At 40.2% G+C, this 17,093-nt stretch overlaps 2 protein-coding genes across 6 annotated transcripts in view; both read left to right on the top strand.

Moving 5' to 3' along the window:
- The first annotated feature begins 4,732 nt into the window (after positions 1 to 4,732).
- The window catches only part of LOC4818057 (chaoptin), a 75,226-nt gene continuing 62,865 nt past the window's right edge, over positions 4,733 to 17,093 (top strand). For 3 of the 5 annotated variants that reach the window (XM_033379826.1, XM_033379827.1, XM_033379825.1), the window contains exon 1: positions 4,733 to 4,797. The gene's annotated coding sequence lies outside the window, so the exon portion shown is untranslated. The remainder of the gene's footprint in view (positions 4,798 to 17,093) is intronic. The other 2 variants (XM_033379828.1, XM_033379829.1) reach the window with 2 other exon arrangements.
- On the top strand, positions 11,972 to 16,749 carry LOC117183989 (titin-like). Its single transcript, XM_033379792.1, has 5 exons — positions 11,972 to 12,215; positions 12,287 to 12,469; positions 12,526 to 15,027; positions 15,094 to 16,015; positions 16,196 to 16,749. The coding sequence occupies exons 2-5, from the start codon at positions 12,439 to 12,441 to the stop codon at positions 16,701 to 16,703; spliced, it is 3,963 nt and encodes a 1,320-aa protein (XP_033235683.1). The 5' UTR covers positions 11,972 to 12,215; positions 12,287 to 12,438; the 3' UTR covers positions 16,704 to 16,749.

Genomic DNA, 17,093 nt, shown 5'->3' with positions numbered 1-17,093 from the left:
ACACACAAAGGCCGCCCGCGTTCCGAACCTGGCGGAACATTTCGAGGGATTGGCGAAGGAGTATAGGTAATCTAGAGGTGGAGTGGAGTCATGAAACTAAGCCGTAGATTCAGGGGGGGCGGGGGCGGTGGCAGGGCCCAGTGGCAACCATGGGGTTTGGCTTTGGGGCGAAGTTGTAAGCATCGCCCGGACCCAATGGTGCTGCTGCTGGTTCGCGTCTAAATGGCCCAGCGAGCATAAGTGGAGCAGTTTTTGCGGCGATTATCTTTGCTGGTCAAAAGCAGTGAGCACACGCTAAGGGGTAGAGGGGCAGACCCAGTCGAAAGCAGGAAGAAAATGTCACTATTTTAACAGAGAATATTACCCCAAAACTATAATCAAACTTTACAGATAGCTCCATAATGTTTTCGACTATCGAGTGTTCACTGTTTTGCCCACGAGCCAGCGGAGAGCAGCGAAACGTTAAGTCTGTTCTATTTTGGCAATTGATTGCCGTTTTTCTTCAATGGGAAAATCTCTCTCTTGTGTATATGTATATGTGTGTGTGTGTGTGCGAATCGTGATTGGTATCTATATCCATGGACATGCCTGTGCTTTTGTTCTAGCTGATGACCACTCCACTCCGCTCCACAGCAGAAGGCACCTGCCTCCCTCCTTCGTTCCTTTCTTCTAGTGGGGCGTGGTCCACTACTAGGATATCCATGCACTACATTAAGCTAACTAATGATGCATGCCAAAGAGGAACAACAATGCGAACAACTTTAGTCGAGAAGATAAAAAATTATGAACGCAAATCCACTCATCCACACGAGACTCGGATTGGACCGGGACTGGGACCAGGACCAGGACCAGGACCACGACCAGGACCAGGACCAGGACCAGGACCAGGACCAGGATTGCTCTTCAGAATGGCCCCGGACACGGCACAGCAGTTAATTGAAGTCGTAAAAAAAGCAAAGACAACAGCAAAACATCTTTATCAGGCTCTCCATTCGTGTCCCCTCCTTGGTGGTTTCCTTTTTTTTGTGCCTGGTGCGTGCGAATTGCTCCCCTGGTTTTTGTATATGTTTATATGGCCCTGCGATAAGGACGATTTGTCATGGCGCCGAGAGAACACAACGCTTCAGAGATTATCCCCTGCATATTCTTTATGTACCCCCACCAGATATATGTATATACTTTTTGTGTCCATTGTCGGCTATCGACAACTATATAAAATTTAAGTATCCCCCATAAATTGTATGGCCCTGAAGATTAGCTAACACGATCAAAGGCAAACACTAGAGACAAAGAGATACTTAAAGTTTGCCGCCACAATGCATTGGGGCTTAATTTTATACAAATATATGGAAAATACGAGAATCCACTCGAAAATGTATTTTTTTTTAGAGAGAGTTTTAATCTAAAAAAGTATACCTTTTTTTTGCATTTTAAATTGATTTTTGCCCTCACAGATGGGTGTCTATGTATTTTATTTAAATCATTAAAAATAAACGTAAAATTGTACTTCAAAGGCTCTTGAAATAAACAAACTTTTGAGAATTATTTAATATTTTTTAGCTGCCAGTAAAGGGTAGAGTTGGTTGTTCATAAAAGCTGATCGACAGTGTCTATAAATCAGGAGTATTTCTAGCAAAAGAATAAATATAGTATACACTTTTTTGACAATGCTCCAAAGCGGCTCTTCTGCTGGTTTTACTTTAAAATTTCATAGGAAGACTAGAGACCTTTTTTGAACATAAATGTCTTTCGAAATTATTCCTAAAAAATACTATACCATAAAAAGAAGCCTCCAAAAAAAGGAAAGACCCTGTAGGTTAGAATTCTCCATAGGATAAAGCCAATAGTTGTTCAAAATGTACAAACTTTTGGGTTAGAAAAATGAATGCACACACTCTCGTCTATGTACTTCATTTTGAAAGATAGATATGTATCTGAAAGTTGCATTATAGTGGGCCTGGACCAACAACATGCACGAAGAAACATTTTTAGTGGCATTAATTATTCAAAGGCCTCAAATGGAATAGCTTGTTCTACACGAGTATGTACTTCAATATTGTCCGTTTGACTGCATCATACAACCATAAGTATGTCCTGCAGGACAAACACACAGACACTCTCTGAAAAGCAGCCATGGGTAAGAGGACAGCATTTTTATTTGATGTTGAATGTTGTTTTTGTTGAGGAGAGAGCTTCGGGTGCACAGCGCCTGGACTCTGGCCACATTTGATGTGGGCGGCAACCAAACACAAACATTGCATGCCTCAAAAGCTCAGAATGCACTCCACTCCGCCTCCAGGCAGCCAGGAGCGGGACGAGACTGGACTGGACAGGACAGCCAGGACATCAAATTGTGTGTGTGGCATATTGGGTCAAGAGTGAAAAGTTGCATCCCATTAGCTTATTGATCATCTGCTGGTCAGTTTGACTTTCTAAAACGAACAATTTCTTTATGCATTCAAGACAAAATATTCACAATTTGGCACTGAGACAATATTAAAGTTGATTGAGGGAGTATTTGGTGCACAATTTTTGTTTGATTTGTGCTAAAATTGGAAACAGAAAAATTGAATGACACAAATGTGGGGATTATAAGGAGTGGGAATGTCTTTCAAAGGAAAACAAGAGGTGGTTTCTTTAGGTATCTCCTCGAGAAAAATAGCTTATGGCTTTGGAAAGATGGCAGATGAATGTTAGTCTTTTTACCTAAGGAAATAAATGGGCAGGACGGTTTTAGGCAAAAGTATAGTCGTATAAAGACTTACTGCACCAAAGACGGGCAAAGAACTGCGATCGAGCGAAGCTAGTGAGCCGGGGGTTGGCGTACGAAGCGTGGGCGTTTTTCCCCTTATATAGGTATATTTTAAAGACGAAAATTGATGCTTGTATTCTTTAAATTCGTTCTTGAAAAAGCTTAAAAACTGATTTATTCCCACCTGCAATATTCAGAATAATTCTGGGACTACATTTACTCGGGGGTTTATGAATTCCAGCCTGAAATAAGGTGTTTCCTGCCTTAAACTCCATTTCAATTAGGGGAAAACAAATATCTCCAGCAAAGAAAGATGCCTGCTCTGACTTATTGGCAGAACCAATCCTAAAGATAAAGTAAATACAAAGAATGTTTGCCACAAAAATGTGTTTGTTTTGACGACTTCATTACCCAATCACCCAACACTCTCTAAAGCCCGTACAAAATTTTGGTACTCGAAAAGTTACACAAAATTATGAAAATCGAAATGATGGCAACTGTAATTCAAATCAAATGAACCCCTAACCAAAAGCCACTCTGCACCTCAATGCAGATGAAAATTGTGCGCAAATATATGCGAATAATAAATGCGGGGCGGCTTTCCACTTGACCAGCTAAAGGGTATTCCAAATGGAGCATCTATTCAAATGTGTACACTCGGGTGCGAGGACTCTCGTCCTCGTCCTGGTACGAGAGTATATGTATGTTTGCCCCGCCCTCTCATGGCCAGGCCAGCGTTTAATTGTTAATGCAAACAAGAGCTAATAAAACATGAAAAACTGCTTGCTGGTTTTCATTATTTTTCTCCACTCTCTTTGGGGGCATTCTCTTGTTTAACTATCGGTTGTCGCAAACACAAACAAGGCCGTCCTGTCTGCTTTCGAGTGGTGTAATAATCAACATGAATAGTCCTTTAAGCAGCAAAGAGACCACGCCCAACCGATTCCACTGAATCCTGTTTGTTCTTTGAGTGGTTCGAGACAATAGTTAGAGGCCGGGCCGGAACGGGCCCTTGCCCATGGAGTGACGTAAATGTGAGTGAGTTGAAGTCAAAGTGTGAAATGCTACTGCTACCGATTGATGCTTCTGGTGCCCCCAAACGATAATAATCTTCATTTGCCTCCTTGCCCCGGTCTGTCTGGGCATCGCAGATCCTGTTTGGGCCTGGCCAACACTACGAGAACAACATGTCCCCAGACCATTGTTGTCCATTTGGTTCAGTGTGTGTGTGTGCGACTGTCTGCCGCTGCTGCTGCTGCCGCTGCTGCTGCTGCTGCCAATTGATGTAACTGTAACTGACCAAAAACGTCGGACGTCTTTTTGGCTGTCTATTTAGCCAGTGATTTACCACCACTCCATCCTCCCTGCTGCTCCTCCTGACTCACTCTCTCTCTGTAGATCCAATCCAGCAGACTCCGCCTACTCCTCCTCGTCGTGGCTCACTCTCCAGATGTTTGCCTGTGCCTCTGTGTTTGAAGTTTTGGTCCAATGGCGGCCTCGTTTCCGTTTCCCTTAGACCACAGAGCCATAGACCCCTTCCCCTCTGTTGCTGTTGTTAAACTAATTGGCAGTTTAACAGCAGACCGAAGCAGCATAACTGTCAAACTTGACTGCAAATTGTCTGTGTGGCCAAAAATGATTATGCAATTTCAATTAAGATTATGCAACTGCACTTAATAAAGCACTTAAATACACATATCCAGCCATAAGCCATACACACCTCTGACCTATACACCTTTATATATTTTGACAGGCATATTTATATTTAATGCAAATTAAATGATTTAAATAAGTCTCTCTGTTTTTTATGAATTTGGTGGGAAATCTGTGAGTTTTAATGCAGTCAACAAACTTTTACTTTCCATAAATAATATAGAATGCATTTTTATCCCGTTTCTGTGATATCTTTAAAAAAATTACAATTTATTCACTCACTAAATTCTTTAATCTTTATTTTAGATACTCTCCATGTTAAGTGCTTTGGCATAATATTTAAAATGGAACCTTCATGATGATGCTTAATACTTCTAAAATATTTTATTTTGGTAAGTCGTAGTTTTATCCACCTTTTAAGATAATTTGTATGCCATTTAAAGTCGTGTTTCTTTATTTTGTAATCCAATAAAAGATAGGCTTTAATCCAGTTAAAGAAAGCCTTCGCTGAAAATATTATTTAAACAATTTTTCATTATTTAAGTAATTAATATCCTAGACTTCTGCCTGACCCTTTTATATCTGTTATTTGTACCTCAAAGACCATCCCATTGTTTGGAATTTTACTCGGCATTATACATATGTATGAAACATTGATTTTTTCTTACATTTCTTATAATAATAAAATCCAATAAAATAATGTTTTCGTTAAAACTATTAGGTTTACGATTTGAGACCTTGTATTATTTATGTAACTAATATCCTAGACCTGATCCTGGCTGATCCTCCAATATCTGTACGTTTCTATGACTTAATTATGAACATTTACTGTGCATTATATGAAAAATTTATTTTGAAATTTAATTAAATTTCTTATAATTTTTCTAACTTTTCAACATTTTTTCAACTATTGAAAATATTTTATTTGTTAATAAGAAGAAATTGCATATATTTTCCAAAGAGATAATATCAATTACAGACATTCTAAATTTACACAATATTTAATAGCATGAGACTAACAAAAATGTACCTACTATAAAATAATGGAGTATGGTATGTATGTGTTGAGCTCATCTATCAATAAATATAGACTTGCTTTTGTAACTAATTCTGATAAAAAACAAAGTCTCATTATGGGATAATCTCAGCTTTAGCTCTATAACAATTACGCCATCGGTAAGTACAAATAAATTCTATCTATTATCAATACTTTAAACTTTAAATCCCTTATACCAATTCTTCTGTGATTCTAACTGCACATTTTCTGTAACCTTAAAAAATCCCCCAGGGCGACTCTGCCCCTAAAAACGAGTAGAATCTAAATATATTAAACTTGTCTGGGATTTTGGTTTTTTTGTGCTGTTATTTTTATTGGTTTTCTGTGGGAGGGGGGGGGGCGGAACGTGTAATTTAATAAAGTGGTAAAAGAACAGTTATTCGCCAAACATGATACAGCAGCCTCGTGTACTCCGCCCGCGCGCGGCCATGCCCCTTGAAAATCAATTGCGGTTGCTCGTGTTACTGTTTGGTTCAGTGGCCACCACTCTCTTTGATGCTGCTGCTGCAAAAAGAAGGGGGCGGAGGTGGAGGAGGAGTAGCACGTGGCAGCACTTCATGCAATTCACATGAGCGGTCCACAGCTGTTCACTCTTTGGTCAGTGGCACTCTCCTGTCCCTCTCTCTTGCTCCGCAGAATCCCCCAGTGCGGGTGTCCTTCTGTCTGTTGTATGTAAATGAGATATTTTGCGGTCGCTGGTCAGCAGCAGTAGCAGCAGCAGCAGCAGCAGCAGGCGGGGAGGGCAGGGGGCAGGGGCGGGGGGAGGTTGATGGCGCTATGCAGGCGCCATGGCACGTACAACATTCAAATGCGGTTGAAATCTGCATTAACTATTGCAATTAGTGCACAAATTTTGTATAAATTATGTAAAGAATAGTTTTTGGCGCAGAGTTTTCTATGAACTATACACAGCTCCATCTATGTCCATGTCCATGTCCATGCACCCTCTGCCCCATGCCCCATGCCCCCTGCCCGTGTGGGTGTGTGTATTTTTTGCTTAAAATTGTATGTTGTAAAAGTATTTTGGGTAAAATGTTTTTGTCCATCTATCGATGGTGTATTCTGCCACTTGCCAGCCAGACAGCTGCATTCCTGCATTATGCAATTGAATTTAATATCAAATAATGGCATTTCAATACCCTTTAATTAGTGGGGTGTGCGGATTTAATTGTTATGTATACGATTTGTTTGAATTTTCGCTGTGGCAAGTATTTCCTTTTACCTTTACAAAGGTATTAAAACCCATCTCAAGGGAATGCCACCCCCGTGGGAGGGAATGTTTCATTAACTTCTTCCTTCCTTGCTCCCCTTCCTTCCAAATAGTGTATCTATGGCACTCATCAAGCGATTGTTCTTGCTCTTCAACGGTGTGGATTCATTTATACGCGTACACCCATGCGTATGCGTGATATTTGGCTGTCTATCTTTTGCGCCCCCGAACGAACACGCTTATTGAGCGCTCTCTTGTTTGTTCGAATACGGCCCGCCACCACCCATCCACTTGTTTATAGTAAATTTCGTTTAGATGTGCAATTAAATTTTAATTAGACTGCCTCTTCGACGAGTGTTTCGAGTTTTTTTGGAGGGTGATACAGAGGGGTGGAGGGGGGTGGGGGCACCAGTAGCATTAGAGCATGTAGCAATATCTCTATTTAGGTATCAAAATACCTTTCATTAGGTAAAGTTCATTGCGGGGCTTTCATCCTATTATACCCTTGATGTGTGTGTGTGTGTGTGTGTGTGTGGTGCCGGCTTTGGAGTTTGGTTTTCGCTGTTTGATTGCACCTTTTTCCAAACGGGGTTTTCTATTTGCAGAAGTGCCACCCACTGCCCGCTGAATGAAAGACCTTCTCCTCGGTTTCTGCTCCCATTTAAACTGTAATCAATTAATTCATTATTATTCGTATTCTGCTTTCAAAAAACCTGCCACTTTGCTTTATTGCATGTTGAAGTAGTTTTTCATTATTGGCTCCTACCATGTTGCACACACACACACACACAGTCCATTGGGTGCACAGAGAGAGAGAGAGAGAGATGCCAGGGGGCAAATGCACAAAGTTGTCGGCAAGTTTTTGCCAAGGTAATTCCGCAGGCAGCTCTTGCCACACTTCCTCTCTCTCTCTCTCTGCCTCCTTCTGTTTGCCTCTTGGCTAACTCTTTCATTTCGATTTTGGCATTGTTAGAGGTCTCTGGGGTAGCATTCCAAAACAGATAACTGAACCGAAAAACAGAAACGAAATCTTTTAAACATTGAAAGCATCAAAGGATCATGATTTAAGGTGGTTTTTTCATAGAGAGGCATTGGCATATGTCTCTTAATCGTATAGAGAGATTTGTATTTAATTATGGGATTTTTTATTTATGGTTGAAGCCACCTTAAGCATCATTATTTCTCTCTTTTCATGCCATCAAAGGTGTATAGTTGCTTATATCTGCTGTCAGGCTTTTCATACTTGTTCGAGGCACTTTTTGTCGAGGCACACAAGGCATTCTGCATCGTCCTCCTGTCTGTGGGGCTCTTTTTCCTCTTCAACTCAATTTCGAACTTCGAACAGTTGTTAATGCTGCAGCAGCAGCAAACTGTGGCCAATTTGAATCATTTTCTTACGAGTGTCATTACAAAAGATGGTACTTTTCCTTTCCTCCTGCTCACCTTTGACTTGATTGTTGAGGACTAAAACGCTTTAGGAAGGGCAGGAAAGAGAGAGAATGAAAGGAAAGAAAAGTGTAACTTTTACCAATTGGCAGAGTCGCATAAACGTCGTCATCGCGGCACCACCCTCGATAGCAGCCAGCGGGCGGAGCGGAGCGGCGGCCCTCTTCTGCCACACATCGAATGTTGTTTTTATTGTCGCCAGCCATTTTCATTACATTAACCGTTTGCCAAAGCATCCGCCACTGCCCCGCTCGCCCTTGGCTTTAGCCCCCTTAGCCCCCACCCCTGCATCAAAGCGCCGTGCCCCCTGCCCTCTGCCCTCTGCCCCATGGCTCCCTAACTACCAATACACTTGCTCTGCCCCCCCCCTTGCTCTACTGCAATGCGCATCGTTTTCCTGTTTTTGTTTGTGTTATAATGCCAGTTACTGTGTTTTTTGTACACCCAGTAATCCCCGAGAGAACGGGGCTATATAGGTTATGTATGCAATGTAAGAGTGGATCGATGTTTATTCAATACGAAAATAGCCATGAAAGAGGGATACAGATTTTAGAGTCTGTTCTCCTTAGAGGACGGAATCCTCCTCCTATCCTCAGAACTAAATACAAGAGACTACTGTGTGGTAGAGTTATATTTATAGAGCTGTGATATATAATAAAAATCCTATAGATTGTCCCATTTGTACGGGCCCAAAACGGAGAGAAATAGCTGGACCTAAAGGGCTTTGGTATGTGCGATTTCCTATGTGGTAGATTGTGTATTTCCAGGGTATTCGCCCATCGAATCATGTTCTATATTATTCTTAACGGTTTTCTCTTATTTTTCCGCTGGCTTTGCTGCTGTTTTACTGCGCCGTTTGTTGATTTTGCTGTTGGCTGATGTTGCCACTGCCACTGATAGGGCTCCTCCTGCCCCCTGCCCCCGGCCCCCGCATCAGCCTCTAATCCACCCACTTTTGGCCAGGTGCACGGGGGGGCAGCAAAAGTTTAACGCTTTTGTCGTTAAAAAACATCAAGTAGACGGGCGAAGAAATGCGGAAAAAGGGCGAAGAGTGGGACGAGGCAGTGGTTTAGAGAAGTGGCAGCATCAGCGACAACGGCGCAAAACAAAGGCAGAAGCAATCGAGCTGAGTTGGCTTGAATGGCAAGCAATTGCGAAACTATTTGAACAGCTTCCTCTGCATCCTCCCCCCAAGGCCCATCACGCGCACTTCCTTCCAATCGAAAGGCCCAACGCAGCCTTAGCCCTGAACACCCGTGCAGAGCCCCATTGCCCGCATCAATCAACGGGGCAATGGGCAAATGATAGCCCCCGAAAATCCAGACATCCATGCATCTCTTGGCAGTGACCCCGGGACCCCGATCAACTTCGACAGGTCAAAGCGCTTTTATAAAGCTATAAAATATACACAAACTAAGTCGGACCAAGCCCTTGCCTCCCCCGCCCTCACGCATTGGCACACGTAACCTTTTTAGCCCCGCCCCGTCCCAGGGAGGCAGGGAGAAGGGTCGGGAATAGGGTGAAAATGGAGGCACGCTCTAGACTCTGGGACTGTAGACTGTCAACGGCCTACTCGGGCAACCTTTTTAAACAACTCATATGCAGAGGGTTGCCCAAAGAGTTGCCCTATGATGCACGGTCCCTCATAGATGGCGATTCTCGGGCAACCCTCGGCTTTCCTAGCCCACAAGTTGTTGCCTCTTCGGCTCTGTGTGTGTGTGTGTTTTTTTTTTGGCCCGTGTCCTGCTTATGTTTGGTTTTTTTTTGTCGACGATTCTCAGTTTTGGACTTTGGGCCTGGCCCTCGAAAGATTTATGTGCGTAAATTTCATGCTGACGGCATCAGGTGATTTAACACTTTAGATAACATGGAACTTGGAACAGTTTATAGTCGGGAATCGGGCAGGAGAGAGGCGTCCAATGCCCGGAGAAGAGCAAACATTTCGGGGGTGGTAAAAGTTGTATTTTTATTTTTTTTTTATTGCGCTTACATCTTTAAATAAGTTTCCTTCGGCTACGGCGACTGCACCTCTTCGGGGTGTCCTTTGTTCGGGGAGATCTCTGCCCTTCGGAATTGATGTGTCTTTTGGGGTCATAAAAATTACAAACAAAAAATATATATATATATATATCTTTCGCCTTTTTGGCCTGATTGCTGTGTGCGATTGAGCCGTGTCCCCTGTTCCCTTTGGTCCTTTTGCTCTGCACGATTCCTTTCCTGTTTTTTGTTGGCTTGTTTGTTGTCCAGATAGGATATAAATTATATTGAGAGCTTTGAATTAGTTTTTTATGTGCCTCACATGTAGTGAAAATGAAATTAGATACGTGTTTGGGTACGAGTTAATTTGCTGGCACAGATTTTGCCCACCCACCGGCGAAAAAGAAGTAAACTTTGTCCTTGATTTTGTCTTCGATTGATAACTGTGCTTGGGATGGGGGAGGAGCACAGGTTGGGAGCTCGTCCTGGGGATATTTAAAGAGTTTACTTTACTCGCACAATGCTATACAATTGTTAACTCCATTGGGGAAAGTTCGCCCTGCAATCGCTGCTTCTGCTGCAGCCAGCAACAACAATGGCCAGCAATTACCAAAATACAAAAAAAAGAAGAATAGGAGAATGGGGATAAACGATGAGAAAAAAATGTTGGGGAAATTCTACTCCAACACTAAAAGGGCAAAGCGCGAAAAGGAAAACGTAAAAAAGCGAAAATAACATGGAATTGTTAAGGAACTGCAAACTGCAAATCCATTAAACCGCAACAAGAACAAGAACAAGATGAAGCAGAAGGAGAAGGAGGACCTCAACGAGAACGAGTACCAGCAGCAGAACCAGAACCAGGACACAGCAGAACAGTGCAGAATCAAAACCGAACAGAACTTCTATAGGTATTTCATTGAAATGGGAAATGACCTTACACAATTGACTTAAAATTGTTGACGGAATTTCTGAGAAAGAGAGAGAGCATTGAACAATGAACGCTGAACGTTTTTCCAGACACTTGCAAATGTGTTGATGGTGGATTAGCTGATGTTTTTTGATCCGCATTTCCATGAAGATTTTTCACAGTGCAACAACTTCACAGACAAGCCGGGTAGCATATTATTCAGTGCCGTCTATCCATATAAATAATATTTTACCATTACTCATTGCATTAAGAGTTTAGTTCAATTATGTTTTGCCAATCAACAATTAAACAAATAAAACCAAATTAATAAATTAAAATAAGACAAAACAAATTTAAAAAAAATAAATACAAAATTAAAAAATGATTTAAAAATTCAAAATTTAAGTTTGAATATACCAAAATTCAAATGATAAAAAAGTAAATGAATTAAAAAATAAATTAAAATTATAAAAAAGTAAATGAATTAAAAAAAATAAAGTAAAATTATAAAAAAGTAAATGAATTAAAAAAATAAAGTAAAATTATAAGAAAGTAAATTAATTAAAAAAATAAACTAAAATTATGAAAAAGTAAATGGATTAAAAAAATAAACTAAAATTATAAAAAAGTAAATTAACTACAAAAATAAACTAAAATAATACAACAAATTAAAATAACCAAAATAATTTTAAAAAATTAGCATAATTAAAATAATGAAAAAAGTAAAAATTATAAAAAAGGAAAAATACAAAAAAAAAAATAAAAAAAATTTTAAAAATTATTAAAATAAAAAAAATTTTAAGTAGTAAGTAGTAATAAAAAGTAGGTTTATTAAAAAATACGGTACAAAATATTATTTTATAAATAGTAAAAATAATAAGCAACTAAAAAGAATAATAAAATATGTGAAAAAATAATAATACAAAAAGAAAATAAAATATGTACATATAAATACAAAACAAAAATTCCACTCCGTATGATCCATGGAATTGTTATAATAGGTCAAATACTAAGAAATTCGAAGTGTATTCCTACCGTAAAATCATATTGTATCAACCTATCTCTAATCAAATTCAAGAACTATACGGATAGGCATGTCAAATCCGACACAAATCGTGCGGACATGCGAAATCTCGTCTCCACATTAGTTCTACGGTAGTCATCGGTCCTTCTTGTTGAGCTGTGAGCGATGAGGTCGCATCTGCTGACTCTTGTAGGTAATCTCGCCAGACAAAAATATAGTTCATGTATAAATACCTCAATGTACCCTATAATTATCTCAAGTTCTGATTACCATTGATGGACATAATGGACGTAAAAACCGGTGTCTTGAATTGTGTATCAGTCGGAGGGATTTCGTACAGCCCTTTTGTGCATTAGATCCAAAACGAAAATGCTGGTTTACAATACCATCAAATTGTACATACGATCTTGTAATGTGTTTGAGAAAGCAGGCGAAGTTACCCCGTGAGTAATTTATCCGCCATGTTATAATTTATATTAATTATTTATCTATGTAATAGCTTATAAGGCCCCGAATATTGTGGATGGTGAATGTCACATAATTGGGAAAGAACCATGGTGTGAAACAATTGTCAAGAATCAAGGGACGCCACATCCTTCAATACCAGAAGACACAACAGCAAAATCTACAACAAAATTAGACATAACAGAAAAACCAATAACAGAAATGCCAACAACAGAAATGCCAACAACAGAAAAACCAACAACAGAAAAGCCAACAACAGAAACGCCAACAACAGAAGAAGACACAACAGAAAAAACAACAACAGAAAAAACAACCACAGAGGAAGTCACAACAGAAGAAGACACAACAGAAAAACCAACAACCGAAGCAGACACAGCAAAAGAAGACATAACAGAAAGAGACACAACAGAAAAATCAACAGCACAAGAAAAAACCACAGAAGAACCCACAACAGAAACAGGCACAACAAACGAAGTCACAACCGCAGAAGACACAACGCAAAAAGAAACATCAGAAGAAGTTACAACAGAAGAAGACACAACAGAAGAAGACACAACAGAAGAAAGCTCAACAGAAGAATACACAACAGGAAAAACAACAACAGAAAAACCAACCACAGAAGAATACACAACAGAAGAAAGCACAACAGAAGAATACACAACAGAAGAAAGCACAACAGAAGAATACACAACAGAAGAATACACAACAGAGAAACCAACCACGGAAGAATACACAACAGAAGAAAACAGAACAGAAGAAAGCACAACAGAAGAAAACACAACAGAAGAAAGCACAACAGAAGAATATACAACAGAAAAACCAACCACGGAAGAATATACTACAGAAGAAAGAACAACAGAAGAAAGCACAACAGAAAAATACACAACAGAAAACCAAACCACGGAAGAATACACAACAGAAGAAAGCACAACAGAAGAAAACAGGACAGAAGAAAGCACAACAGAAGAAAACACAACAGAAGAAACGATAGATGAATATACAACAGAAGAGGACACAACAGAAAAACTAACAACACACGAAGACACAACCGAAGAAGACACAACAGAAGAAGAAACAACAGAAGAGGACACAACAGAAGCATACACCACAGAAGAAGATACAACAGAAAAACCAACAACAGACGAAGACACAACCGAAGAAAACACAACAGAAGTAGAAACAACACAAAAAGAAACAACAGAAGAAGTCACACCAGAAAAACCAACAACAGGCGAAGACACAACCGAAGAAGACACAACCGAAGAAAGCACAGCTGAAGAAGAAACAATAGAAAATGCAACAACAGAAAAATCAACAACAGAAGAGGACACAACAGAAGAATACATAACAGAAGAGGACACAACAGTAGAGGACACAACAGAAGAAGTCACAACAGAAGAGAACACAACTGAAGAATACACAACCGAAGAAGAAACAACAGAAAAAGAAACAACAGAAGAAGTCACACCAGAAAAACCAACAAAAGAAAAACTAACAACAGGCGAAGACACAACCGAAGAAGACACAACCGAAGAGAACACAACAGAAGAATACACAGCTGAAGAAGAAACAATAGAAAATGCAACAACAGAAAAATCAACAACAGAAGAGGACACAACAGAAGAATACATAACAGAAGAGGACACAACAGTAGAGGACAGAACAGAAGAAGTCACAACAGAAGAGAACACAACAGAAGAATACACAACCGAAGAAGAAACAACAGAAAAAGAAACAACAGAAGAAGTCACACCAGAAAAACCAACAAAAGAAAAACTAACAACAGGCGAAGACACAACCGAAGAGAACACAACAGAAGGATACACAGCTGAAGAAGAAACAATAGAAAATGCAACAACAGAAAAATCAACAACAGAAGAGGACACAACAGAAGAATACATAACAGAAGAGGACGCAACAGTAGAGGACACAATAGAAGAAGTCACAGCAGAAGAGAACATAACAGAAGAAGAAACAACAGAAAAAGAAACAACAGAAGAAGTCACACCAGAAAAACCAACAACAGGCGAAGACACAACCGAAGAAGACACAACAGAAGAAGACACAACAGAAGTGGACACAACAGAAGAAAACACAACAGAAGAAGTAACAACAGAAAAAAGCACAACTGAAGAAGAAACAATAGAAAATGCAACAACAGAAAAATCAACAACAGGAGAGGACACAATAGCAGAATACATAACAGAAGAGGACGCAACAGTAGAGGACACAATAGAAGAAGTCACAGCAGAAGAGAACATAACAGAAGAAGAAACAACAGAAAAAGAAACAACAGAAGAAGTCACACAAGAAAAACCAACAACAGGCGAAGACACAACCGAAGAAGACACAACCGAAGAAAGCACAGCTGAAGAAGAAACAATAGAAAATGCAACAACAGAAAAATCAACAACAGAAAAGGACACAACAGAAGAATACATAACAGAAGAAGACACAACAGAAAACCAAACAATAGAGAAGAACACAATAGAAGAAGAAACGACAACAGAAGCAGACATAAAAGAAGAAGACGTAACAGAAGAAGACATAACAGCAGAAGACACAACTGAAGAAGACACAACAGAAGAAGAAACAACAGAAGAGTACACAACAGAAGAAGAAGCAATAGAAGAAGACATAGCAGAAGACGGCAAGATAGAAGAAGGCCCAACAGAAAAACTCAAAGAAGAAGAATACACAACAGAAGAAAACACAACAGACGAGGACTCATCAGAGAAACCAAAATCAGAGGAAGACACATCGAAAGAAATAGCCACAGAGACACCCAAATCAGAAGAACAGATATCGCAGGAAGCACCTGACGGGGCACCTTTCTTCGAAGGACACATATCAAAGGAAGAACCCAACGAGACACCAAAATCAGAAGAAGACACATCGCAGGAAGAACTTGCATGGGGACCTAAATTACCCGAATTCATATCGAAGGAAGAACCTGCAGAGAAACTTAAATCATCAGAGCACACATCGCAGGAAGCACCTGACGGGGCACCTTTCTTCGAAGGACACATATCAAAGGAAGAACCCAACGAGACACCAAAATCAGAAGAAGACACATCGACAGAAGAACAAAAAGAGAAACCAAAATCAGAGGAAGACACATCGAAAGAAAAAGCCACAGAGACACCCAAATCAGAAGAACACACATCGCAGGACGCACCTGACGGGGCACCTTTCTTCGAAGGACACATATCAAAGGAAGAACCCAACGAGACACCAAAATCAGAAGAAGACACATCGCAGGAAGCACCTGACGGGGCACCTTTCTTCGAACCACACATATCAAAGGAAAAACCCAACGAGACACCAAAATCAGAAGAAGACACATCGACAGAAGAACAAAAAGAGAAACCAAAATCAGAGGAAGACACATCGAAAGAAAAAGCCACAGAGACACCCAAATCAGAAGAACACACATCGCAGGACGCACCTGACGGGGCACCTTTCTTCGAAGGACACATATCAAAGGAAGAACCCAACGAGACACCAAAATCAGAAGAAGACACATCGACAGAAGAACAAAAAGAGAAACCAAAATCAGAGGAAGACACATCGAAAGAAAAAGCCACAGAGACACCCAAATCTGAAGAACACACATCGCAGGTCGCACCTGACGGGGCACCTTTCTTCGAAGGACACATATCAAAGGAAGAACCCAACGAGACACCAAAATCAGAAGAAGACACATCGCAGGAAGCACCTGACGGGGCACCTTTCTTCGAAGGACACATATCAAAGGAAGAACCCAACGAGACACCAAAATCAGAAGAAGACACATCGCAGGAAGAACTTGCATGGGGACCTAAATTACCCGAATTCATATCCAAGGAAGAACCTGCAGAGAAACTTAAATCAGAAGAGCACACATCGAAGGAAGAACCAAACGAGACACCAAAATCAGAAGAAGACACATCGCAGGAAGAACTTGCATGGGGACCTAAATTACCCGAATTCATATCCAAGGAAGAACCTGCAGAGAAACTTAAATCAGAAGAGCACACATCGAAGGAAGAACCAAACGAGACACCAAAATCAGAAGAAGACACATCGCAGGAAGAACTTGCATGGGGACCTAAATTACCCGAATTCATATCCAAGGAAGAACCTGCAGAGAAACTTAAATCATCAGAGCACACATCGCAGGAAGCACCTGACGGGGCACCTTTCTTCGAAGGACACATATCAAAGGAATAACCCAACGAGACACCAAAATAAGAAGAAGACACATCGACAGAAGAACCAACAGAGGAAGCTAAATGAATGGAACCCACTTCGATAATGCAGGAAGATGAAGGATCTTCAGAGTAATCAGAATCGACAACAGAAAAGGCAAAAGGATAACCAGAAAAATCCTCAACAAAAACTATAACCAAAATAGAAAGGAAGAAAAATGTGAAGAACAAAAATCCAAAAGAGAATCACAGACAGAAACATAATTTTTGGAAGAAAATAAAAAGGTCACCAATTGAGAACAAAAAATATTACAATAACCAATAACAAAACGAGCATCAGAAAGAAAAAAATAAACAATTTAGAACGAAATCAATTTTCAAAAACTCATCTTCGCAGAGGATTCGAAGACTA

The sequence above is a fragment of the Drosophila pseudoobscura genome, chromosome 4 (assembly GCF_009870125.1).
Source record: "Drosophila pseudoobscura strain MV-25-SWS-2005 chromosome 4, UCI_Dpse_MV25, whole genome shotgun sequence".
In the NCBI taxonomy this organism is placed as follows: Eukaryota; Metazoa; Arthropoda; class Insecta; order Diptera; family Drosophilidae; genus Drosophila; species Drosophila pseudoobscura.
The sequence above is the reverse complement of the archived record's forward strand: the minus strand, read 5'-3'. Positions and strand labels throughout refer to the sequence as shown.

Bases quoted from the DNA above. Each gene is read 5' to 3' on its own strand.
- LOC117183989 (XM_033379792.1), top strand. From the start codon at position 12,439: ATGTGTTTGAGAAAGCAGGCGAAGTTACCCC. The intron at 12,470-12,525 runs GTGAGTAATTTA...TCTATGTAATAG, and splicing joins AAAGCAGGCGAAGTTACCCC to CTTATAAGGCCCCGAATATT. The intron at 16,016-16,195 runs ATCGACAGAAGA...AGAAGAAGACAC, and splicing joins CCAAAATCAGAAGAAGACAC to ATCGCAGGAAGCACCTGACG.